Genomic DNA, 26,568 nt, shown 5'->3' with positions numbered 1-26,568 from the left:
GAAAAACAATACATTATTGAACTCATCACAGCTCAGTTTGTTTTCTTTTTTTTTTCTTTTGTTCATTGTTCATAATGAAGGATGAATTTGTATAAATTATCCGTGAACGATAATTTTTAACAGGAAAGACAAATAATAAAATTCACGAAAACAAGAAAGTAGGTAACAATCGATGTGTAGCCAGATTCACTTTCACAATGTGCTCAGTTACATGATCCAGTCTTTGCAAGATAATTTTATTTTTTTAAATGACAATATTAAAAAGAATCTGTGTTATGTAAAATTTTCATGCATTTAATTACACTAAGCTAATTCATGTTGTGAGCTGTGAAACTATTCTTAGGACCATACTATATTACAGTTGCATACTTAAGGGGTAAAGGTATTCAATGAATAAGATATATAGATATATGCAGTATTTAATTAGATTGTGCCAATTTTAATTTTTGTGTTTTATAGTTACTGGTTTATTTTGTGGATGAATTATATTGTGTGAAAAGTAATTCTTCTTATTATTTTGTCTATTACATATGTTGTTTATATGTATAAGTTTAATATTGAACTAAATGAATTCATTGATTTGTTTAATATTTATGGTAAATGATAACTGTAATTTAATTTAAATAGATTATGATTAGAAAAACTTACATATTTTCATGCACACTTTAACTGCGTGGGGAGATTGATTGTTTTCAAATAAAGCGGCATAACAGTAACACGTAATGGTGGCTCGTTTTTATTGCTTCATAACTGAAATGAAAACCATTTGTGTAATGGAGTGAAAAGAACCTAATATTTATTTATTTATTGGTGTGATAGAAATGAGGTTTTTGGAACTTGAAAATGGATATTTATGAATAAATGACAACAGAACAGCTGTTGAGGGCCAGGGGAGAGTAAATTATGGTAGGTTGAGTTTAATTACTATGAAAATATGAAGTCTTTAATTATAGAAAGAAAAATAAAGTTTTAACCTTAAAAGGAGAGAAGAAAGTACAGATGATTGGCTTACATTATGACTTTTAGAGATAATCTGCAACTAAAATTGCAATTTTAATTGCTGATTATCTTAGTTATTTTAGTTGCTGACTAACTCTCTGGAAATAAAACTTCTTGTTGGCGGCCACCACGATCAAATAGCTTGACAGTGAATGAGATGTTTAAAAACAAAAAAAAAGTAAATTATGTGAAAAAATGATATATACCGTATTTGCTGGTAAGATGCACCCCCTTTTTTTGTACACATTTTTTAGGAAAAAAACTTTATCACTGAATATTATAATGAATTTACAGTATTTCAAATATAAAGTAATAAGTAGGTCTACTTTCAACAAATACCTAATCTAACTAGGAAAGAGTACCCATCTTTTAATCTACTTCATCAAAACCCAGAATTCATCTCCAGAGCTAAATGAAGAGACACTTGAAACCGCTTGTGCCCTTGGAATCTACAATTTTGTTTGAGGGCACATCAAAAGTCAGAGGAACCTAGTCCATGTTTCCTATTTGTGCAAGTTCAAAATTTTCACGTTTCCTTGCTTTAATGACGAATCGATCAAATTCAATAATTTTTTCTTTGCTTTTTATTCACGTACTCAGTAATTCAAGTATTCAGTTCTGCATCAAGTTCTGGCCATTTTGCTGTTCCACTTCGTAGGTTATGTTTACTGTGAGTTGCTTTTTTTTAGATCCTCTTCCTGATTCCACGAAGATCTTATCAATCAGCCATAATTTGCCAAGAAATTTAGAGAAAATTTAACAGCAGAAATTTATTACCGTTCACAACAATCGCGATGACAATTGGAAAGTTTAAACGAACGGGAACACATCTATGATCGTCGAAGACAGTTTATGCGCATCTACTGAACTCTGCGTAACTGGAATGCTCTCACACACCGCAAGGAAGCAAGAAAGAAATTGCGTAACTCGGAACAGAGAAAATTTCCAGAAATGAAAGTAAAAAAAAACTGAGTATCGGCATATAAGACGCACCTGTTTTTCAAACCTATTTTCAAAGAAAAAAAGTGCGTCTTATACTCCAGAAAATACGGTAATTAATGCATTTAGAATGAGGCTGAAAATTCACTCCCCACTTGTCTCTGTTTACTTGTCTATGGCAAGTGGATTTCTGGAGTTCTGCTTATCAGTACTTGTTAGTACGTTCTTCAACATCTGAGCTATTTTGACTGCTTTTGCAGTATACTCTCTGCACTTCAACTCCTTTTCTTCTCCCCTATCCTCAAAAACTTTTAGCCTGTTGGACTAGCCTGTAGTTCAATTTTTCTGGTATATTATATACAGTTTGTAATCTTTTCATCACAAAGTGTTTAAGCTTGCTTGTCACATTAAAATTAAAACCCTTATTATTTGTTCACACTGTCTGTCTGTTTAAATCATATTGCAGAATATATATGGACTTCCTTTATTAACTATTGCCATATCTAGTTTTGTGTCATCATCAAACAACAGGATATTTCCCTTAAATCATTTCCCATATTATTAATACAACAGTTGAACAACAGTGCTTCAAGTTCGGTCTTGCAGCACTCCACTGATTACCTGCCTTATGGATTCTATTCTTCCATGCTCTCCTCTTTCATTTTTTTATGTTGGCCACCCTCCTTTCAATATCACCTACTTCATATTGATTCCTCATTGCTCTGTTTTATGTAATCAATTGTAATACATTCACACTGCACATTATACGTTGCATTGTTTCATTGGATTAAATTACGAGTACAGGTATCCCTCGATTAATGTGGTTAATTAATCCCTCAGTGTTACAGCGTATATTAAAATCGCGTTAATCAAATCTAATAATCAATGGTAAAAATTACAATTCGTCCATGATCGATTACTGTATTAATAATTCATTTTATATGATACTCTTTCAGGAAAGATAAAAAATGAATGCTAAGTAAATGTTTAATAAATACTTATACCTACATTATTTACTGCAATTTTTTTATCAAAAGAAGTTATCAAGAGTTGTTTGAACAGTTTTAGTTTTTTCTTATCGGCATAAATTCTACGATAACAAGCAAAATGACTCATCATACCTTGGCAAACAAGCAATAAAACATAAAAAAAAACGCACTGCAAATATAATACATGATGGTACAAATTAAGTGGATATTGAATCCAACATTATTTCATAGATGAATATAGAAACTACAAGAGTTTTGTGCCGAATATATAGAAACTAAAATTTTCGGTGGATGCAAGCATAAGCAACCTTATGGGCAACTTGTAGTAAAGGTGGAGTAAGCTCCAGATCACTTTCCTTAGTATTTTCCATAATGTAAAGCACATCTCCTAGAGGACATGTATGATATAAATAATCCTTTTTGGCTCTCTATTTCAATAATACATGATGGTTTATTTATTTTCAGTTACAATCTAGAAATTATTGAACAAAGAAGAAATAAAAAAAAAAACTAAACAATACTATACCGACATTGGAGGTCGCGGTATCTCTCAGATATAATTTACTGTCAAATATCACAAACCTTTACATAACGTGTTAAACCAAACTGACAACAAAAAACAGTGCGGAATATCACTCGTAACATATGAATGCACACTACTTATGACCTCCAAGCTATACACTGAATTGTGTAAGAATATGTATCTGTCAGATCAGCTGTGAGCTCCGCAGGGTTAAAGGCGCGTTAATCAAAACTCTTGCCGCATATATGAAGGGATTGCCGCAATTAATTTCGATGCGTTAATCAAATCCCGCGTTAAGCAAGGGATACCTGTATTTGTTTCTCAATGTTAAACATTGTGTAGCATTTGTAGTGACAATTTTGAAAATAAAAAAAATATATTTTAGAGAACATAAATTATACTATTATTTCAGTTTCCATATTGAGGTTTCTCAGAAGTATTACATAAAGGTGAATGAGAACCTAAGTGGATGCTACAGTTTATAAATACTAATGATACAAAAGTCATAGATGGCTTTCAAGAAAAACCACCAAAGAAGACAACAGCAATATTCTTGGATCTCACAGCTGCCTTCGATCACGTTTGGAGACAAAAACTAATAATAAGGGGGAACGCATTAATTTGGATTTCAGATTTCATGAAAGGAAGAAAAATGAAAGTAAAAGTTAATGGAATTTATTCCAACATGCATCGAACTTGGGCTGGAGTCCCACAAGGTTCTGTTTTAAGCCCACTCCTATTTCTCATCTTTATGAAGAATATCCATCCTCACATAACAAATGACACAAAAATAGCATGCTTTGCAGATGATATAGCAATCTGGCACACAAGCAGTAATCCTCAACAATCTGAAAAAGTCCTAAACAATTAATAAAAGGCTTAGAATGACGGACAAAGGAACCTAAATTGCAGATAAACCCAGAAAAAAAACAAAATCCAGCATCTTCTCCACTGATAGAAAAAGCAATTACAACACCCAAATCAAAATATATAATACCAAAATAGAATAAACAGTCTCCAAAATACTTAGGCCTAACCCTAGTTACTAAACTGAGATTTACTCATATTACAAATATATCTAATAATGCTCTTAAAAAGCTTAATGTCATCAAAAGGCTTTGTGGAACAAAGTGGGTGCAAAACCGAAGACACTCAAAACTACGTATACACTCATACGACCCACTATGGTATATGCCTAATCAATTTGGGCTCCAGCTTCTACTAGCTCAAAAGAAAAACTTGACAGAGTACAGTCAAGAGCAGCAAAAATTATTATAGGTACACTCTCATCCACGAATAATTTAAAAGCTTAACAAGAGTGTGGGCTTCACATACTAGAAGTGTGTGAAGTTTGCACCAGAAGTATTTTCAGGATAGGGCAACTAGTATACAGAGGCTAATGACATCGCATCACTTTCCTTAGTATCCCATAATGCAAAGCACATCGCCTTATGGACATTGTATAATGCTATGCATTATGGGAGGGGTAACTACCCAGACCAGTTTTGAACTTTATAGAGGTCTCATCAGTGGCAGTCAGACCTAGTGGTGATATGATACCAAGGTTGAAGTAATTCAGAAGTCATATTTCCATATACTAGTAGCCAAAAGGTGTCGCACCTTATTATTAAAATACTCTGGATTAGGGATAGTTGCTTGAAGTTTTTCCACTTGGTTATACTATAAATTAAAGATGCCAAGAACAACTGCTAATATTCTTCCCTCTTGTTTCCATTTGTATGTTGTTGTTGTTGTTGTTGTCGAGTCCATTGAAGAGCTTCTAGATATGACCGTGAATCTGTAGCACTGCTTTGGCAATCTGTTGAATTTTGATGGAGTGGAGCTTTTCTCTAGGGTTATTGTCAATTTTCTGTAGAACAGCAGCAACAACTGCTGGACAAAAATAGATATGGGTAGGTGTTAGTTCAACTCCTGGACAGTTCTTCCATGTTTCATAGCTCCTACTACCGTCTGGCTGTATTTTCATGCCTTTAAAATGTTCCGTTCTTAGTTTGGTAATGATTGTGGTTATCTCTCTATTTTAATTAATTTCATTCTTCTTGATAGCTTGTTTTACCAATCTTATTTTGGCAACAGAGTTAGTATCAGGATGTAATTTTTGAGATAAGTATCTTGCTTCTTTGGCAAGTCTGTCTGCTCTTTCATTGCCTTCAATATTTACATGGGCTGCCATTGCAGTGTACAGTTCTTATTTTTCAAAGTTTTATTTTTTAAAGTTGTCAGTAGTTCATGAATTTCCTGTGTGAGTTTTGTTTTTCCATTTTTTAATGCCTCTAGTACAGATTTTGAGTTGCTGTAGATGGTTATTCCTTCTATAATGTTTATTACTCAATTTGAGAGATAGAACTTGAGAACTATTTGTATGGCTGTTGATTCACAAGTGAAGTTTGCAGCTATTTTGACAGATGTGTTTTGATTTGCATTTCCTTGTCTCCAGGTAGAGTTAGGAAAACCCCTGAACCTTCTTGGTTGAGTGCTTTATCAGATGATCCATCAGTGTAGGCAATGACATGGTTTAGATTATTTAAGTGATGTATAGTGTCAAGTCTTTTTTTTTAATTTTCTTGCTGTGAATCCTTTTTTGAACAGGGCTTCTAGGAGATTTAAGTTTATGATTGTGTTTTTTGGTAGAATAGTAGAAAAGAATGGCTCTTTGCTTATTTAAATGGACAGATCCTCTAAGTCAATTTGTTTTCTAATTTCGTGATCATATTGTAAAGTAGATGATCTCTTTAGTCTAGATTTTCTTGTCCAGGCATCGAAAGTCCTGAATGAGATGTGATCCTGTTGTTGGCGCCTGATTCTGTTAGTGAATTTAACTATGAAGAATTTTCTTCTTGCAAATAGTTTAGGATTTGTAACACACAATTCTGTCTTCCAATTTTACAGTTTTATTTTGTTAGTTTCAAGTTTTTAATGCATTTTCCCACGACTAGATAGCAGACAACTGTTTACAGAAACTCTATAGTTTGATGGTTGTTTTTTGAAGTTTGTGCGTGTGTTAATGCTACACACTGTATGTAATAGGATCTAATAAAAATATTCATTCCATTTCCCATAGTTGTTACTGTGAAGAAAAAAACCTTCATAACTGAAAACTCCTCTTGTGAACAACATTTTGAAATTAAAATTTTTTTTCTTCTAAAAATGGTAATTTTTTCTACAAATTATTTTAGATTACAAACAAAACAGAAGACAAAGACAATGAAAATAGGCAGAAACACTGAAAACATCAACTGTATCCTGAATGGTGAACCTATATAACAAATAAAACATTTCAGCTACTTAGACACAATTTTTAGTGACGATGATGAATTCAATATGGAAATAGACAATAGAATTAGTAAAGTTGGTATGGTAGGAAGTCAGCTGAATAAATTTATATAGAACAAGAAAGAAATTAGTCAAAACATTAAATTAGCTGTATAACAAGATGGTATTCAAATCAATTTTAACTTATGGATCTGAGTGCTGGGTTAGAAATAAAACATTTAATCAAAGACCAGAGACCTCTGATATTAGAGTTCTGAGAAAGAATAGTGGAGTGAACAGATGGCATCAATGGTAGTATCACATTAAAAATGAGGATATTAGGAAACAACTTGCCATTGTTAGCATTCAAAAATGCTAACAATGGCATACCATCTGATATGGTCACTTAAAAAATGGGAGAAGAAAGATTAGTTAAAATATTCTTTACCAGGTTGGCAGAAAAAAGACCCAGAAGAAGACCAAGATGTAGATGGATTGATACAATAAAAAAACACTTTAAAGGACAGAAATATAAGATCTGATAATATTAGAATCTTGACAGATAACAGATTAATTTGGAGAAAAATTGTCGATCGGAAGTTAGTAATGGTGTAACTTTTTCATATAGTACTATCATAATTATCCTGTACACCCCCAGAGGGTACAAGAATCAGGAATTTGATGATGATCATGATGATAATGAGAAACAGAATTTTTTTTAAATACAGTAGAATCTCTCTTAACCAGCAACAATGGGACTTCGCTAATTCCAGATAATTGAATATATATTTCGAGAACTTACCTGTTCATGTTTTGTGATGCCATCTGTAGAAATTGCAGTATGCGAAGTTCGTTGGTTGTATTTTTCGATCTGCCTGTCATAATTAATAAATAACATCAAAAATCATGCAGATTTTTAAAAATTTAAAACACATACACATAATTTTATATTTCATAAAATCAAATTTAAACAGCATTTAAAAATTATAGTATGTATTACCTCATTAAAGTTGAGAATTTCTTAGTGTGACGACATAACATAACTTCGAACGTCTGCCTGCTTACAAGATTGTCACCGGAGCTTTAAAAATTCACTGTGTATACAATGAAGTTTCATAACATCATATGGTGACATATATGAACATTCATCTATCCTTTCGTTTAGTGTTGCACGGTGATCAGCATTCGTTTTAGACATTATGGACTTTACAACCGTGTTATAAATTGCTATTTTAATTTCCCGACGTTTCGACCTTCATATTAAGGTCATCATCTGGAATATATACAGATATACAAGGACAAGCCGAGTTACATTTCACACACTAAGCTAAAGAAACAATGATTTGAAAGTGGTTATCCTACTGGCATAACCTCTAGTGGAAAAAAAATGCAGATAAAATTAAAAATTAATTAAATATTTAGAAACTACATCAAAGCTAAATTCTGTTTAAGATAACATGGGAAAAACATTCTTTCATGTAGACAGTTTTCTTACAGTAACAATGATGTCCTATTTTTAACATGACAACTGTTATATTACATTTACAATTCTGGATTATCTACAGTCCTGTTTATAGTTAGCTCTTAGGGAGAAAGGTTTTCCGTGGGTAGAATATGTGCCTTCCCATATGCTTGGGATTTTTAGAACATCATTATTGTTCAGATTGGGGTGGTTGATAAGAATCTCACAGACTTCCTTAAATTTGCATTTATACAATGTCTTGCTGTGATGTAAACAACTGGTGCTTTTCCAGTCAATTCTGTGTAAAGTGTTCAGGGCATGATCAGAAAAGCCAGCTTCACCATAGTTATTATATTTTAATGTGTCGTTTATGTTCCTTTTGTCCGATAGGAATTGTGCATCCTGTTTCCCCCATATATGGTAGAATATACTTGCAATAAATACGGTATACTCCAGAGTGGGCCAGCAGAGAGAGAAAGAGAGAGGGGAGAGTGGGTCTTTGGATAAGTTGTGTAAGCTTTTTAATTTTGCAGGAGGTTTAAGGTGGCTTTGAGATTGTATTTTTGTAATATTCTGTTTATTTTATCTGATGTCCCTTTAATGTAAGGAATGGTTATAGTTTTATTGTAGTCTGGTTTATCTTTGTTTTTTGTTGAGGTCTTGTAGAGAATTTTGTGAATAGTGTTTTGGCTGGAACCATTTTTTAGAAAAGTATTGATGATAACTTTAAATTCATCTTTCAGCTCTTGTTCATTGGAGCAGATCTTCAAAGCCCTATTTTTCGAGTGTTAATGACAGCTAGTTTTTGTGTTTGGTGGTGGTAGGAGTTTATGTGTATATATTGGCCTGTATGTGTCATTTTCCAATAAACAGTGAAGGAAAGACTGCCAGGAGGAAGACGTGTGACAAGTGTATCTAGAAACAGAAGTGTGTTCTGTTTTTCAATCTCAGTTGTGAACTGTATGCCTTTGTGTTGTTTGTTTAGGTGGCTAAGTGTCTGTTGGCCATGGGGCCTGATCGCAAAAACATCATCAACATATCTAAGCCAGACCTTGGGTTTTATAGGAGAGGAATCGAGAGCATGTTGCTTGAAATGTTCCATATAAAAGTTAGCAATGAGGGGGGATAAAAGCGAGCCCATGGCTGTGCCTTCTTTTTGTAGGTAGAAAGCGTTTTGCCATACAAAATAACCAGAACGTAATAGATACTCCAGATATCACGGTGCGCAAAGAGCACTGTGATATCTGGAGGGAATTTGTTCTATAAAAGAAGGATTGTGTCACTGATTCGGACATTCATAAAGAGGGCAGAGATGTCAAAAACTAACTAATAAATCGTCTTTGATTACGTTTATGAAATGTTGTAGGAAGGGTAATGACCTACCAACTGCTTGAGTATTGCTGCTAATTTCTTGGCTAGGTGAAAATTCGGGCTGCATATACCTTTGACTATCAGCCGGAGTGGTGTGTTTTGTTTGTGTCTCTTTGGTAGACCATAAATTCTCGGGGAGTGAGTGTAGTATGGGAGTAATTTTTGGACTGTATATTCGGGCCATGTAGTAATTGAATTAAGTAGTTTCTCTGTTTTCTTTTTTATTCTATTGGTTGGGTCGTAGTTAACAAGTTGGTATGTACTATTGTCCGAGACTAGCAAATTAATTTTTTCCAAATATGTGGTTCGGTTTAGAATAATGGTGGCACTTCCTTTATCGGCTCAAGTTATTACGATGTTCGGATTTGATTTTAATAATTTCACCGCTGTTAATTCGTGTTTCGTGAAGTTCCTTGTTATTGTTTTCTTATAATTTATATTTAAAATGTTGGCGGTTTCTAAACGTATTTTATCTGCTATGGTATTTGGGATGAATCTTAAGTTTCTTTCAATATTACAAATAAAATCCAGTTTGTTCATCAACAAATTGGATTTTATGGAAAAGAAAACAGAGAAACTACTTAAATCAATTAATAAATGTCCTGAAGATACAGTCAAAAAATTACTTCCGCACTACACTTGCTCCCTGAGAAGTTACGGTCTAGTCTACGAAAGATACACAAACAAAACACACCACTCCGGCTGATAGTCGAAGGTATAGAAGAGCCCAAATTATTACCTAGCCAAGAAATTAGCGGCAACACTCAAGGAGTTGGTAGGTCATTCACCCCTCCTATATCAGAAACACGCAACACTTTATAAACATAATCAAAGACATTACATTAGAGAAAGATGATTTATTAGTCAGTTTTGACAGGGGCTGTTCGTACATAGGCACTGCGGAACTGCAGCACCCCCAGTTTTTCTCGATTTATAAATATTAATTAATATTTATTAATTTATAAATAAATTAATAAATATATAAATATATTTATATATTTATTTATTTTTGCTTCTAATATTTAATTTTATTATCAACAATCCTATACAATTCTCTTATTTTGTATAAAAAAATGATAAAAAACCATCTTGTAGCACTTAGGAGGGTGAAGGATGCTAGCGGCACTGTATTTACCACAAAGTCATATAGGTACATGTACAAGCATATGCACGTCATAGTGAGATGCGAGCTATTGGCGTAATGCGACACTGTCCATTGTGCAGTTCCACTGTTGTTTATATGCAGTTTGTGCCAGTAGTAGAGTGTTCTTAGTGCTTATCGTGTTTACTCTGTCTCTTTAAATATTTGGACGAAAAATTGTAAATCCATTCCTTAAATTATAATTAAAGGAATGGATTTTATTTTTAAGTAATTTTGATAATAAACAATATTTTTTCATGAAACAAAACAAGAATATATTTTATTTTTAAGTAATTTGAATTATACCAAACTATATAATTTTATCAATAATAAATAATATTTTTTCATCTTTAATTTTTTTTAAAATTTTTACCATAATTTTGATATTTTATCCAAACACGTATACACTGTACGTACAGTGTGTATGTATATTTTGAAAGTTGCAGTGCCCCCATGATTTCAAGCCACGAGCCACAACTGGTTTTGACGTCTCTGCCCTCTTTACGAATGTCCCAATCAATGACACAATACTTCTTTTACAGAACAAATTCCCTCCAGATATCATGGCACTCTTTGTGCATGTATTACATTCTGGTTATTTTGTATGGCAAAACGCTTTCTACCTACGAAAAGAAGGCATAGCCATGGGCTCGCCTTTATCACCCCCCCCCCATTGCTAACTTTTATATGGAACATTTCGAGCAACATGCTCTAGATTCCTCTGTTTTAAAACTCAAATCTGGCTTAGATACGTTGGCGATGTTTTCGCTATCTAGCCCCCATGGCCGCAGACAGTAGACACTTTCCTTAGCCATCTAAACAAACAACAAATGCATACAGTTCACAATTGAGATTGAAAAACAGAACACACTTCTGTTTCTAGATACACTTCACACTTCACATATCTTCCTTCTGGCTTCCTTCACTGTTTATCAGAAACCGACACATATGGGCGAATATATACACATAAACTCCTACCACTACCACCCAACCCAAAAACTAGGTGTCGTTAATCTGCTCCAATGAACAAGTACCGAAAGATGAAATTATAGTTATCAGCAATACTTTTCTAAAAAACGGTTACAGCCAAAACACTAATAACAAAATTCTCTACAAGACCTCAACAAAAAACAAACACAAACCTGACTGCAATAAAACTATAACCATTCCTTACATTAAAGGGACATCAGATAAAATTAACAAAATAAATACAAAGAAATACAACCTCAAAGCCACCTTTTAACCTCCTGCAAAATTAAAATACTTACTCAACTCATCCAAAAATCCATTCCCTCTACTGGCCCACCCTGGAGTGTTCTGTATTTATTGCACCTGTAATCTACCATGTAGGGGAAACAGGATGCACAATTGCTATCAGACAAAAGGAACATAACGACACATTAAATATAATAACTATGGTGAAGCTGGCCTTTCTGATCATGCCCTGAACACTTTACACAGAATTGACTAGAAAAGCACCAGTTGTTTACATCACAGCAAGACATTGTATAAATGCAAATTTAAGGAAGTCTGTGAGATTCTTATCAACCACCCCAATCTGAACAATAATGATGGTCTAAAAATCCCAAGCATATGGAAGGCACATATTCTACCCACGGAACGTTTCTCCCTAAGAACAAACTATAAACACAACTGTAGTTAATCCAGAATTGTAAATGTAATATAACAGTTGTCATGTTAAAAATAGGACAACATTGTTATTGTAAGAAAACTATCTATATGAAAGAATGGTTCTTCCATGTTATCTTAAATAGAATTTAGCTTTGATGTAGTTTCTAAATATTTAATAAATTTTTAATTTTATCTGTATTTTTTTCCCCCTTTCACTAGAGGTCATGCCAGTAGAATAACCCATGATTAAATCATTGTTTCTTTAGCTTAGTGTGTGAAATGTAACTCAGCTTGTCCTTGTATATCTGTATATACTCCAGATGAATTTAATATGAAGGTTGAAACATTGGGTAATTAAAATAGTTATAAAATAGTTATTTATAACACGGTTATCAAGTCCATAATTTCTAAAATGAACATTCATCTATGACTCGTCTTCATCATCATGCATGCCCATTGCATGTTTTTCTCATTTCATAGGCTTAAATTTTGGGTTTAAATTTAAACCTTTGAAAGTATCGTTGTTTTGGTATTGCCGGTTACGAGAGATTTTACTGTATCATATAATTTGGATATGTTGATCACATATGAAATATATAGGATGTGTGTATATAAAGAAATAAATAACTTGAACTTTTTTCGTTTTCTTTAGCTATGCAGTGTGTATGATGAAATTTTAGGCTGTCTTGCCTACAGAGACATTGATTCTTATCAGAAAGGTTCCCTCATTCAGGTAAATTACATTAATGTAGCTCATGTATTTGGCTTTTTTTTTTTTTTGTTACTATTCTTGTATATTCTCTTTAAATTTTTTTTTTTTGACTATGCTGCAGCTCGCCTTGCAACTCTTACAAGATGTGGTTGTTTGTCTTCAATTTTTGAGTTCAGAACCAGGACTTTTTCTTGAGTATATGTATAGTGTACCACCATGTGTGATTCATTTGTTGAATGGCTCTTACACACACTGTAAGGTAATATTCAATAACTTTTAAAATAATTTATTAAATTAAGTAAACTGAAATTTTTGTTGCAAAAGTTATATTATGTACATTATCTAATAATAATATTATTATTAGACATGAATAATAATAATAAATCCATTATTATTATTATTATACCTCAGAGTCCAAATATCGCCAAGAGAGACTATGCCCCCCCCCACCTATTGTACCTTCACCTAAACTCATTCACATCCAAAAACTCACTGTTCTTTGAGAGAAAATATCTCGCTCTTACACCTTTCTTAACCACACACAAACTTAACTTCCTTAGTTCCCTCCCCCTCTCCCCAACTTTCATATAATAAAAAATTTTATCAACCAATATCCTATAATGTCCTCTCAGAAGTTTATAGGACTCTTATCATATCACTCCTCTTTCTCTTGTCTACCAGTGTTTGCACTTCACATTCTCCCAATATCATCTTTATAACTCTTCTTTGCAGCTTTTTCACATATTCTTTATCCTTTTGGAACCCAAGAGACCAAATCTTTGCCCATTAGTCCAGGTGTGGTCATATCAGAGCCTTGATATCCTTGCAGAACATAACATAGTAGATTGGCAAGCTTCTTCCATGACTTATCATCAAATTCCTGACATGCACTCTCAAAGGGTGTTCAGGATATGATATTACTACATGAAAAATTTACGTCATTACTAACTCCCTATCTACAATTTTCCTCCAAATCAATCTATTACCTGTAAAGACTCCAACATTGTCAGATCTTATATTTCTATCCTCTAAGGCACTTTTTACCATATCAATACATCTATATCTTCGTCTTCCTCTTCGACTTTTTCCTGCCAACTTGGCAAAGAACACGTTTTGCTAATCTTTCCTCTCCCATTCTGTATAAGTGACCATACCACCTGAGATTAGCACTACTAACACATTCCTGATTACTAACAATGGTGAATTCATTCCTAATATCCTCATTTTTATTGTGATTCTGCTACAGATGCCATCTGTTCACTCCACTAATCTTTCTTAGAACTCTCATATCATAGATCTCTAGTCTTTGATCAAGTGTTTTATTTCTAACTCAACTCTCGAATACAGAAGTAAAAATTGATTTGAATGCTGTCTTCTATACAGTGTTGAAATCCAGATAATTTAGCTCTTCGAACACATTCCTGAATGCTAACGACGTTGAGTTCTTTTCTAATATCCTCATTTTTAATATGATATTGCTATTGATGCCATCTGTTCATGCCCATAATCTTTCTCAGGTCTCTCATATCTGCAGTCTCTAATCTTTGGTCAAGTGTTTTACTTCTGACCCAGCTCTCAGATCCATAAGTTAAAATTGGTTTGAACACTGTCTTGTATACAACTAATTTAGTGTTTTGACTAATGTCTTTCTTATTCCATATAAATAATTAGTGTCTCAGTGGAGCATTATATCATATTGGCACCTTTTCATATGCTTTCTTCAGATCTACAAAACTTAAGTACAGATTTTTGTTATATTCCCATGATTTTTCAACTATTTGTCGTAAAGTGAAAATCTGATCCTGACAGCCTATATTTGGCCTGATTCCAGCTTGTTCTTCACTAAACTTTTCTTCCACAATCCTTCTCAACTGTTTCTCAAGTATACTGGCATAAATCTTACCAGAAACGCTCAGTAGAGAAATACCTCTGTAATTCTTACATTCAGTTTTATTTCCCTTTTTATATATGGGTACTATGAGCTCTATTCTAATCATCTGGAATTCACCCCCTCTGATCAGGCCTTCTGAACTATGAAGTGCAGCCACTAAAGACTTTTATACTTGAGCATTTCTGGTCACATATCGATACTTGAAGCAGAAGAAAGCCACCAAAAGCCTGAAATGGGGAAAGGCAGCTGGAGTAACCGATTGCAAGCCTGGTCAGTGTTTTTTAGCACTGTGCTGTGACTTCTTGTTTCATTTAGCAATTTTTGGAAGTAATTACTCCATACTTCTAGGATATCTTTTTCTTCAGTTTCCATTACACCTTTATCATCTCTAATTCCTTTTACATCACTCTTTCTTCCATTTTTCAGCTTCTTCAACAACCTCAAAAATATCTTGCCACCTCATCATTATCATCATCATGCGTATCAAGGATTTAGGCCTAGCATGGCCTGTTCCTCCTTAGAAGTCATCGTTGAATTGTTTAAGAGGACGTCGTGGTTTTCTTTTTCCTAATGGCTTGTACTTTAAGGCTTGTTTTGGTAATCTTTCTGTTTTCATTCTTTGAACGTGTTCCATCCATTTATGTTTATATTTTTTTATTTTTTCTATTACTGGTTCTTGGTTTAATTCTTTCATAATATCTTCTTTTCTTTTGTGATCAAATAGGGTATACTTTGCATATGAGTTTTTCTCATAAACTTTATTTCTGCTGTTGTTAATCTTTGTTTGTCTTTTTGTTTTATTGTCCAGATTTCGCTTCCATACATTATGACCAGTAGGGCTAATGTATTGTATACTTTTAGCCTGGTTTGTTTTTAAACTAGGTTTGGTTTAAATATAGAGTTAATTACACCTGTCATTTTTAAATATTTTGCAATTTTTACGTTTATATCTTTTTCATTTTCATCTGTGATCATACATCCCAGGTAGTTAAATAAATTCACCTGTTCTAAGATCTTGTTATCTATTACTATTTTAGTTCTTGCTGCATCTTGTCCTTTAAAGGCCATAGTTTTTGATTTTTCCGTTGATATTATCATACCATAATCTTTGGATATCTCATTTAGATTTAAAATAGCTTTCTGTAAGTTATGTTATCTTCAGAATTTGTAATTATTATTTGGTCGTCGGCAAAGAGGAGAGTGTTTAAGTTAACGGTAGGAGAAAGTTTAATTCCTTGATGTAAATTTTTACTCCATTTTATTATTATTTCATTTAAGTAGATATTAAAAAGAGTTGCTGAGAGGGGACATCCCTGTTGGATCCCTTGGTTTATCTCTCTCGTATATGATAGCTCGTGATTTAATCTTATTTGTATTTGATTATTTTCATATATACTTGTGATAGCTTTTGGGATATTATTTGGTATTTGTCTTTCTTTTAATATGTTAAATAATATGTTTCTTTTAACTTTGTCAAATGCTTTTTCAAAGTCAATAAATGCAATATGTGTTTCTAAATTATATTCTCTTCTTTTCTCTATTATTAATTTTAGGCAAAAGTTTGGGTCTATACATGATTGTCCTTTTCTAAATCCATTCTGTACTTCTAAAATAAAGTTTTTGGAATATTTCATTAGTTTGTTATTTAAAATTCTGCTATATATTTTGTAACAGGAATTTAGTATATACCGATACCTCTGTAGTTTTTAGGGTCATCTCTATTACCTTTCTTAAAGATAGGAATCACATTTGCTTTTTTCCATTCTATTGGGGGGATACCAGTTGAGTAAATTTTATTTAAAAATAATAAGAGTCTTTCTTTGAATTTTGTTCCTGCGTATTTATATAGTTCTGAACCTAGCTTATCTTCTCCAGGTGATTTTCCATTTCTTGTTTCTTTCAGGCTGATTTCTAATTCTTCTTCAGTTATTTACTTTTCATTTTTGTTAATTGTTTGCCAGTTCTCTTTTTTAAAATATTTGTCTGTCCACAGTTCTGTGGTAATTTAGAAATTCTTCTAATTTCAATTCAGTGTTTAATTTTATGTTTTCTTTGGTATCTGCATTTAAGTGTTTCAAAATCTTATATACATTGGCTCTTATTTTATATAAATCATGTTCTAAATTAGAAACAAATTTATTCCATGATTCTCTATGTCTTTTTCTGACTTCTCTTTTAGCTATGGCTCTTATTCTTTTATATTCTCTTTCATCTTCTAATCTTTTACTGCTTAACCATTTATGATAGGCTTCTTTTTTCTTTTTGATTATTTCTTTGATTGTATCATCCCTGATCTTCAGTTTTTTTCTTTTATTGAATTTTTTGTTTTTTCCTAAGCTTTCATTTGCTGCTGCATTTAGTATCATTTTTATATTAAGCCATTCTATTTCTGTTTCTTCATTTTGTTTTATTTTATCTAGATATTGGTTAATTCTTTGTTCATATAGCCATTGTACATTTGTGTCATTCAGTAGTCTAGTTTTATAAACAAATGTTTAAATTTTTCTTTCTGTTCTTGTTACTTGTAGCCATTTAGCTGGTAATCTTAATTTTATTTTAACAAGGAAGTGGTCACTGCTTATTTCGTATCCTCTGTGAACTCTAACATCTAATGAAAATTTTGATGTTTTTTCATTTAATATGAAGTAATCTAATATTGATTTCCATCCTCTTGCTGCCCAAGTATATTTATGTATGTCTTTATGTTTATAGAAGGAATTCATTATTTTTAGGTTATTATAAACTACAAAGTCAATCAATTTTTTTACCATTTCTGTTTAGAGTGTGTTCTCCATGTATTCCTATATTATTATTAATTTTCGTGTTTCCAATTCTTGCATTTAAGTCTCCTGCTAAAATTATGTAATCATTTTTATTTCTTTTATTATATATGTTTTGTAACTGATTATAAAAATCAATATTATCCTGTTTCCTTCCTTCTTCTGGGGCATATAAACCAATTATTGTTAAATAGCCTCTATCTAATTTTATTCTAGCTTCTATTATTCTTTCATTCCATAATTTATAATGTTTTAACTGTTTTGAAAGGGAGTTATGAATCCAAATCATGACTCCTGCTTGTGCTCTTTGGTCTCTGTCGACTCCACTGTATAACACATTAAAGTTTTCAGTTCTCATAGTTCCTTTTAATTTCTTTTTTGTTTTAGTGATTACTGCTGTTTTAAAATTTCTTCCATTTAATAACTGGTCTAATTCTATTTCTTTATATGCTATTCCTCTTACATTCCGGTGTGCTATGTGTATTAAATTTTGTCGTTTCCATTTTCGTTTTACCTTTTCCATTCCAGGGTCTTTTCCCATAGATTCAATCCGATTATCTTTTTCTGTCTGCTTACAAGTAGGATTATGTTCTCCATGTCAGGGGACTAGCCTGACGATGGAATAGTTCAGTGGTAGGGCTGCTACCTTAAGGCTTCTGAACTAGCCTTCTTCCAAATTTAATCCCATAGGAGGAATAGGGTATATTGAAGGGGAAAGAGTAGCTTATAGAAGAATTATAGTAAGATTTATAGAGAGGGGCATAGTTGTAAGGCCAGAAATGAAAAGACCCCATGGCCCTCGAGTACTCTAATAGCATAAGGGTCATAAAATAAGAAGAGTTGGCTGATAAACCTTATAGGAAAGATTAAAGTAATTGGGTCTTCCTCAAAGTAGAAGAAGGAGAGGATAGATTCAGCTAGGGGTCCATTGGAGTGCCACTTCCCTTACAATCAAGATGATTGCCCCTTATGGCTCTGTTGGTCCATGAGTCCTCCTTATTCAGTATATTCGGACCACCCCACCATATATATACACGTATGCACGCGCATGTACACACACACACACACACACACACACACATGGTAGGCTCCCCCTATCTGCCACCCAGGGGATGCGATCTCTAGGGATTACAGGGTCCCCAGAGAGCATCTTGCCACCTTCTTGATATTTATATTCTATGTTCTTACCACAGTCTTTCCGTAACTTTTATTTAGCTAGTTTTACAATGTGTCTAGCTTTCTTGCATTTGTTCTTATATTCACTAAGAGCACAAGATGACTTATTTGCCACCAACTTTTGATATGCTTTCTTCTTTTCCTTCACTACCTCTTTAACTTTCTGTGTCCACCCTGGAGTTTTGATTTTTCTATCCTTGCAGACAACCTTGCCGTATTCCTCTGGCTGAATTAATAAATGTTTTCTTCAGGGTTTGCCACTGTAACTCCAAGGTTTGGTTCCTGTTCTCAAATTTGTTCATTTTTTCTTGAATAATGTTTGCGTATTTTAGTCTACATTTGACATCTGAGAGCTGCTGAACTTTTAATCACTTTAAAACTTCATTATACGAGAATGGTCTGAAAGGTTCTCGGCCTAACAAAGAAAAATCAAATTTATAATCAAAATTATTTTTATTTATCAACATAATCTGTCTTATGACTAATACATTGATTCCACCGATGCTCCAGTGCCATTATTCCATACCTGTAGTATTTCTCAGTAAGATCTGCAAAATATCCCTCCACAGCTGCAATCGCATCTTGATTTGAAGTGAAATGGTGACAATGAAGTCAGAGGAAGCGAAATCTCGGGAATAGGATGGATTTTCCAACAGTTCATAATGCAGATCCCTTAATTTTCCCATTGCCAAAACACCTTTGTGGGCAGGTGCATTGTTTTGATGAAAGATGAATTTTTTCTTCTGCAAACTGAATCTTTTCTAATGAATTTTTTCATTCTAGTTTGTTAAAAGATCAGAATAATATTCACCGGTTATTGTTTTACCATTTTCAAGATAATTAATAAACAAAATGGCCTTTAGCAGTCCAAAACATCGATTCCAAAACCTTTCCTGCTGAAGGAACCGACTTTGTCTTCTTTGGTATTGAACAACCAGTTCACTGTTTTGATTGTTGTGTGGATTCTCATGTGTAATATTGAATCCAAGTCTCATCCATAGTACTAAATCAACGAAGAAAATCAGTTTTATTCTTGTTAAAATGCTCCAAGCACTGTTTAGATATTTTATGTTAGTGCATTTTTGATCTGCTGTGAGCAAGTGCGGCACCCATCTTGCACAAAACGTTTTTCATTTGTAATTCTTTATGCAAAATATATCCTAAATGTTCTTTTGAAATGCCTATAGTCCTGGCAATTTCATGCACTTTGACTCGCTGGTCATCCAACACCATATCATGCACTTCATCAATGATTTCTGGTAGTGTTACACATTTTGGACGTTCTTCACGTGGATCATCTTCAAAGCTGGTACAGCCACTTTTAAACTCTGCAGCCCATTTCTTAATTGTCGAAAACAAAGGAGAAGAGGCCCATATACTCTTATGAACTTCGAATAAATTTCTTTTGGCATTAAACCTTCTTTTACAAAGAATTTTATAACTGCACGATATTCAGTTTTATCCATTTCAAAGGGATAGAGATAACACTTTTGCTTCAGACAGCATAAAAACAAAGACAGTATAAAACAAATTACTTCATAGAATGACTTGCAATTTCACATGGATGCTTATGACAGATGTACAAACTTGGAGAAAAAAAAATCGTGCTGATAGTGTTGCCGACTGCGGTTGAGGCTGAGAACTTTTCAGACCATCCATGTATGTTCTTCTTTTCAATATGAAATCCAGTTTAACCCTGCTCAAGACTAAATGGGGATCACTTCTAATTTCGAATCCTCTGTACACTCTAGTATTCGATATATCGATCTGGTATTTTTCCTCAGCTAGCTACATTTGTTTGCCATTCAGGTTTCTTGTATTGATAGTTCCAATCTTCAACTCTGGTGGTATTGAGTTGGGGTGTGTTTTTGCATTTGTTCCAGTAGCTGACTTTATGCTGTTCACCCTGGTTCCCTGGCAAAAACAACTGGGCCTTGTTTAACCGGGCGATGCCCCAGCTGCCATGAAATTTTGTGATGTTGTACCGTAATTTTATATTTTGGTTTAAGCCAATAAGAATACAATTTGGTCGGCTAAATCCCAAATTGCCAGGTCATCATCATTCGTTCAGTATTCAGGTAGATTCCTAACAGGGTGCACCACGAGAAGGTGAGGATTGGACATTAGGTAAGAAGCCCTGGTCGGTTTTCTGCATTCCTTAAAAGCTGTGTCAAGATCTCCTCCCAGTTATACAGCTTTGACCCTTAAGCACTCCTATGCCTTACTTAGAAGAGAATACTTTTGTCAGATGTTCAAGTAGTTTTCCAAGGTTATTTGTTCACATGGCACACTAAATAGAAACCAAGGAATTATATTTCATGACAACTGGAAGTCATTAATTTAGTGCACGTAATATTTCTGATCTCGTGTACCAGCAATCACATACAGAGTTTATATTGCATGAGTTTTTTTTTGCAGTTTATAGAAGTAATGGTTATTGGAAATGTTTGAGGTTTTTTTTTGTGTGTGTTAAATATCTTCCAATGCCGTCAGCAATAAATATAGCAAAACATATTGGTGCACATTCAGTTTTAATGAGTAAAAAGTGTGCCATTCAAACTTGGTTATTTATTCATGTACTGGTATATAAATCTCCACTTTATATGATGAACTTCCTTTATGAAATTAGAATAACCTCTAAACAGGAGATACTTTTTCCAGTCTCAGTGATTAACTGAAGATGATTGGAAATGGATCAAATAATAAGATCTTCCCTCCTGTTTTTGTATACATTGTCTCTTTGACAACATTATGATTGCCATTGTACATTTCAATATCAAGAATTCTTATTGAAATAGGACTCAGAAATCTCCTCAATGTTGATCTTAATTTTAATTAATAGTTTAAACCACTTGAGATTATTCTTTCAGCTTCTACAATTAATATGTAAGGATGGGAGTTATATATATTCATTCATTAATTCTTGGTCCATCACTCATACAAGTAATATCATAGTGTCCTATACACCTCTAAGGGTATATATGATAACTTGATGGTATTACATACAGTTTACATTATTACTAGTTCCCTGTAATAGTTTTCTTCCAGATGGATCCATTATTTCATGCATTTGTCTACAGGAATGCGAATTATATATTTATCATCAATTCCACCAGTAAGTATTATTATATATCCTATACACTCTTAAAGAATTTAATATGTATAGAATACTAGGCTAGCACCACTTAATTAAGTTTGCATTATCACTGGTTTCCTATTGGCAGTTTTCATTTCAAATTTATCTGTTATTTGTTTGGTTTACAATATTGTTAGATGTTAATTTTGTTATTCTAAGGCTTTCTTTCTTTTTTCTAATTGCTTCAATCTTCTTGACTCTTGTCTGTTGCTTTTTTCTTCCATTGTATTATAATGATGTAATCTTAGATTAGCTCTGCTCACATATTCTCAAATACTAACAATGTCAAGTTTTTTATATTCTGTTCTGAGGATCAGTAATATTATTTATATTATATTGGTTGTATATTCTTTATAGCATTAATGAAACAACTGGCTGTTTTATTTATTAGATTAATTTGCTATATTTATAATTAATTATTATTTTTAATTATAGGAAAGTGAGGATATTTATGGTGAGTTGTTTGAAGGATTAGCTGAACTTTTGGGTTCTCTTTTCAGACAAGCTCATATACTTCAAATGGTAACTATTGGAAGATTTTTTTTTCTTAAATTGTTTAATTTTGAATATTCTTATTGTGTTACTGTTTAAAAATGTATGTATTTTAATTTTGAGTAATAGGCTTATACCTTTATGAACTTTATAGCATTCATTTATCCAGTATACACATCTTTTTACTTAGATGTATGTTCCTTATATTTAAAAATAGAAAATGATAGTACTACGATTTTCTATGATTTTATTTGGCAGTTTTGAATTTTTAAAAGGCACTTGTGGCATGTAAACATATTCTCAAATTGTATGTAAAAAAACAATATATGAACACCTAGACACAAGAAAGTGTTGATAAGGTATATAACAAATTATATCAATCCGAAACTTAGAAATCATCTTCAGTATAATAGCTAACACAAGAAAGGTAGAGTAACAGCAGTAGATTTCATACAAGATTTGAGCTTCATTCTAGAATGATATAGTGGATCTAAGGTTGATACATATAAGATTTTGAAACACTTAAATACAGATACTAAAGAAAACATAAAATTAAACACTGAATTGAAATTAGAAGAATTCCAAAATTTCTAAACAGAATTGTGGACAGATAAATATTTTAAAAATGATAACTGGCAAACATTTAATGAAAATGAAAAGGAAATAACAAAAGAAGAATTAGAGATCAGCCTGAAAGAAACAGAAAATCACCTGGAGAAGATAAGCTAGGTTCAGAACTATATAAATATGCAGGAACAAGGTTCAAAAAAAGACTCCTGTTATTTTTAAATAAAATCTATTCAACTGGTAATCCCCTCCCCCAATAGAATGGAGAAAAGCAATTATGATTCCTATTTTTAAAAAAGGTAGTAGAGATGACCGTAAAAACTATAGAGGTATAAGTATACTAAATTCCTGTTACAAAATATATAGCAGAATTTTAAATAACAAACTAATAAAATATTCTTAGAACTTTACTTCAGAAGTACAGAATGGATTTAGAAAAGGACAATCATTTATAGACCCAACCTTTTGCTTAAAATTAATCATAGAGAAAAGAAGAGAAGTCATTAGAAACACATATTACATTTATTGACTTTGAAAAAGCATTTGACAAAGTTAAAAGAAACATTTTATTTTACATATTAAAAGAAAGAGAAATACCAAATAATATCCTAAAAGCTATCATAAGTATATATGAAAATAATCAGATACAAATAAGATTAAATCATGAGCTATCATATACGAGAGAGAGAGAGATAAGGATGTCCTCTCTCTTGTATATGATAAGAGTCCTACAGGATGTCCCCTCTCAGCAACTCTTTTTAATATTTAACTAAATGAAATAATAATAAAATGGAATAAAATTTTCCATCAAGGTATTAAACTTTTTCCTACTGTGAACTTAAAACTTTACTTTTTGCCGATGACCAAATAATAATTTCAAATTCTGAAGATAACTTACAGAAAGCTATTTTAAATCTAAAATGAGATGGCCAAAGATTATGGTATGACAATATCAACAGAAAAAAATCAAAAACTATGGCCTTGAAAGGACAAGATCCAGTAAGAACTAAAATAGTAACAGATAACAAGATTTTAGAACAGGTGAATTCATTTAACTACCTAGGATGTACGATCACATATGAAAAAGATATAAATGTAAAAATTGCAAAATGTTTAAAAATAACAGGTGTAATTAGCTCTGTATTTAAACCAAACCTAGTTCAAAAACAAACCAGGCTAAAAGTATACAATACATTAACCCTACCAGTCCTAATGTATGGAAGTGAAATCTGGACAATAAAACAAAAAGATTAATAACAGCTGAAATGAAGTTTATAAGAAAAACTGCAAAGTATACTCTATTTGATCAGAAAAGAAATGAAGAAATTATGAAAGAATTAAACCAGGAATCAGTAATAGAAAAATTAAAAAATATAAACATAAATGGATGGAATATGTTCAAAGAATGAAAACAGAAAGATTACCAAAACAAGCCCTAAGGACAAGCCTTCAAGTACAAGCCATTAGAGAAAAGAAACCAGGATGTCCTCTTAAAAGATTAAACGATGCCTTCTAAGACCGGAACAGGCCACTCTACGTCTAAATCTTTGATAGGCATGATGGTGGTGATGAAGGTTGATATATATATATATATATATATATATATATATATATATATATATATATATATATATATATATATACAGCTAATAAAGAGTTATAATTTACAATTAAAATCAGACTTTCCAAATTTTTGTAAGGAAATAGTACCCAACCAGTCCTTTTAGTTCTAGTTGGAGCAGTGTAGTAGCACTTTGCCATGAGGAGTTCTCTCTCCTCTTCCAGCGAATTTACTACCTTGAGCATCTAAAATTATTCATCTTTTCCTCTATTCTACCCCAATCTTCATTCTGGGTTTGTTATATAGATCATTATTTTGCTGCACTAGATGACTGCTATAGCAAATAGGCCCACAGTTTTGTTCAGTATAATGCAAGGTTCACTGCAGTGAATTCAGAGTAAAATACTAATCCTTCACACTCCATTCCCATGAAACAAAATAAATTGTGAGACACAGAATAAAGGAAATAATCTAAAATGAACAAAAGAAATTGCAAGAAGTAAAAGAAATTACAGGAAACAAAACAAAGGGAATTGCAGGAAGCAGAACAAAGGAAGTTAGAAATAGATAGAATAAAATAAATCACTGGAAAGAGAGCAAAAGAAATTGTATAAAACAAAACAAAAAAAAATCAAAAGAAATAGAAATAGAACAAAAGAAATCACGAGAAACAAAGGAAATTGTTTAAAATAAAAGCAAAGAAATTGCCAAAAACATAACATAGGAAATCATGGGAAAGCCAACAGCCTCTGTATACAAGCAGCCTAGTTGGAGGTACTTTGCATGCGAACTTTGTTTATTTACACTTTGGTAAAGGATATAAGAATATAATTGCCTACAAGTATAATTCACTTTGATTACCTTTGTTTTCACCTATTTCCATTGTTTCGTTACCTGTGATTGCTTTTGTTCTATTTCTCATATTTTTCTTATTTCCCTGCACTTTCCTTTGTTCTGTTTATGAATTCCTTTGTCTGTTTCCCATGAATTTTTAATTAATAATAATAAAAATCTTGGGAACAGAACAAAATTAATAATAATAAAAACCATGGGAAACAGAAAAAAGGAAATTGTAGGGAAATAACAAAATTAAATTAAATTAAATTACTAATTAACTAGATCCAGAAATAGAAATCTCTGGAGCAGAGATAGTTGTGGAAATTTTTTTCATACTGTTACGATTAATAAATTATTCTTGCAAGGAAATTATATTCTTGTTTAATCTTTCACCCAAGTGTCAGCAAAAGTTTACTAACCAAGTGAAAAGACTTTCTATAACTATCTCTAACCCATAATATTTTAATATGGTGATACACCTTTTTGCTACTTGTATATGGAAAATATATGGCTTCTGCATTAATTCAAGCTAGGTATCTTTTGAGTTTGGCTCCCGCTAATAAGATTTCAATAAAGGTTGAAATCAGTTTGGATAATGACCCTTTCCTTAATGCATAGCAATATACATAGCTGAAAGCAAAAGTGCTTCACATTATGGGGTACCAAGGCAGTTGATGTGGCTTCACAGAAAATTCTTTGCTGATAATTCATCACAGGAGAATTTTTTATTATTATTAATAGAGACCTCCAGGGAGACAGACTCATCTAGGGAGGCCACATACTACATGCACCAGCTATCATATTTATTCTTGAATTCATTCACACTGCTTGCATTCACAACATCCATTGGCAATCCATTCCAATCACGCACCAACCCCCTGATAGAAAAATCTAGCCCTCACACCCTTCTTGGCAGTCTTCATTCTCAGCTTCCAAGGATGCCCTCTTGTCCTTTCCCCACCCTCCATAAATTGAAATCCTGTATGACCCTTTCAGAAGTTTGTAAGTCTCAATCATATCACCCTTCTTTCTCCTGTTTGCTAGTAGACTGCCTACAGTCTACAAGCTTTCCCCACTTGTTCTTTCC

General features: G+C 32.6%; 1 protein-coding gene across 1 annotated transcript in view; it reads left to right on the top strand.

Moving 5' to 3' along the window:
• Positions 1 to 26,568, top strand: part of LOC150110585 (FIGNL1-interacting regulator of recombination and mitosis-like) — a 390,780-nt gene that overhangs the window by 20,451 nt on the left and 343,761 nt on the right. The window contains exons 3-5 of the mRNA XM_090399827.1: positions 12,982 to 13,062; positions 13,163 to 13,300; positions 22,460 to 22,546. Of these exons, the coding sequence (XP_090255953.1) occupies positions 13,241 to 13,300; positions 22,460 to 22,546 (147 nt within the window). The 5' untranslated portion in view covers positions 12,982 to 13,062; positions 13,163 to 13,240. The remainder of the gene's footprint in view (positions 1 to 12,981; positions 13,063 to 13,162; positions 13,301 to 22,459; positions 22,547 to 26,568) is intronic.

Source organism: Typopeltis vanoorti, chromosome 1 (genome assembly GCF_054136105.1).
Source record: "Typopeltis vanoorti isolate ZY-2024b chromosome 1, IOZ_Tvanoo_1.0, whole genome shotgun sequence".
In the NCBI taxonomy this organism is placed as follows: domain Eukaryota; kingdom Metazoa; phylum Arthropoda; class Arachnida; order Uropygi; family Thelyphonidae; genus Typopeltis; species Typopeltis vanoorti.
This window is presented reverse-complemented; position numbering and strand designations above follow the sequence as displayed.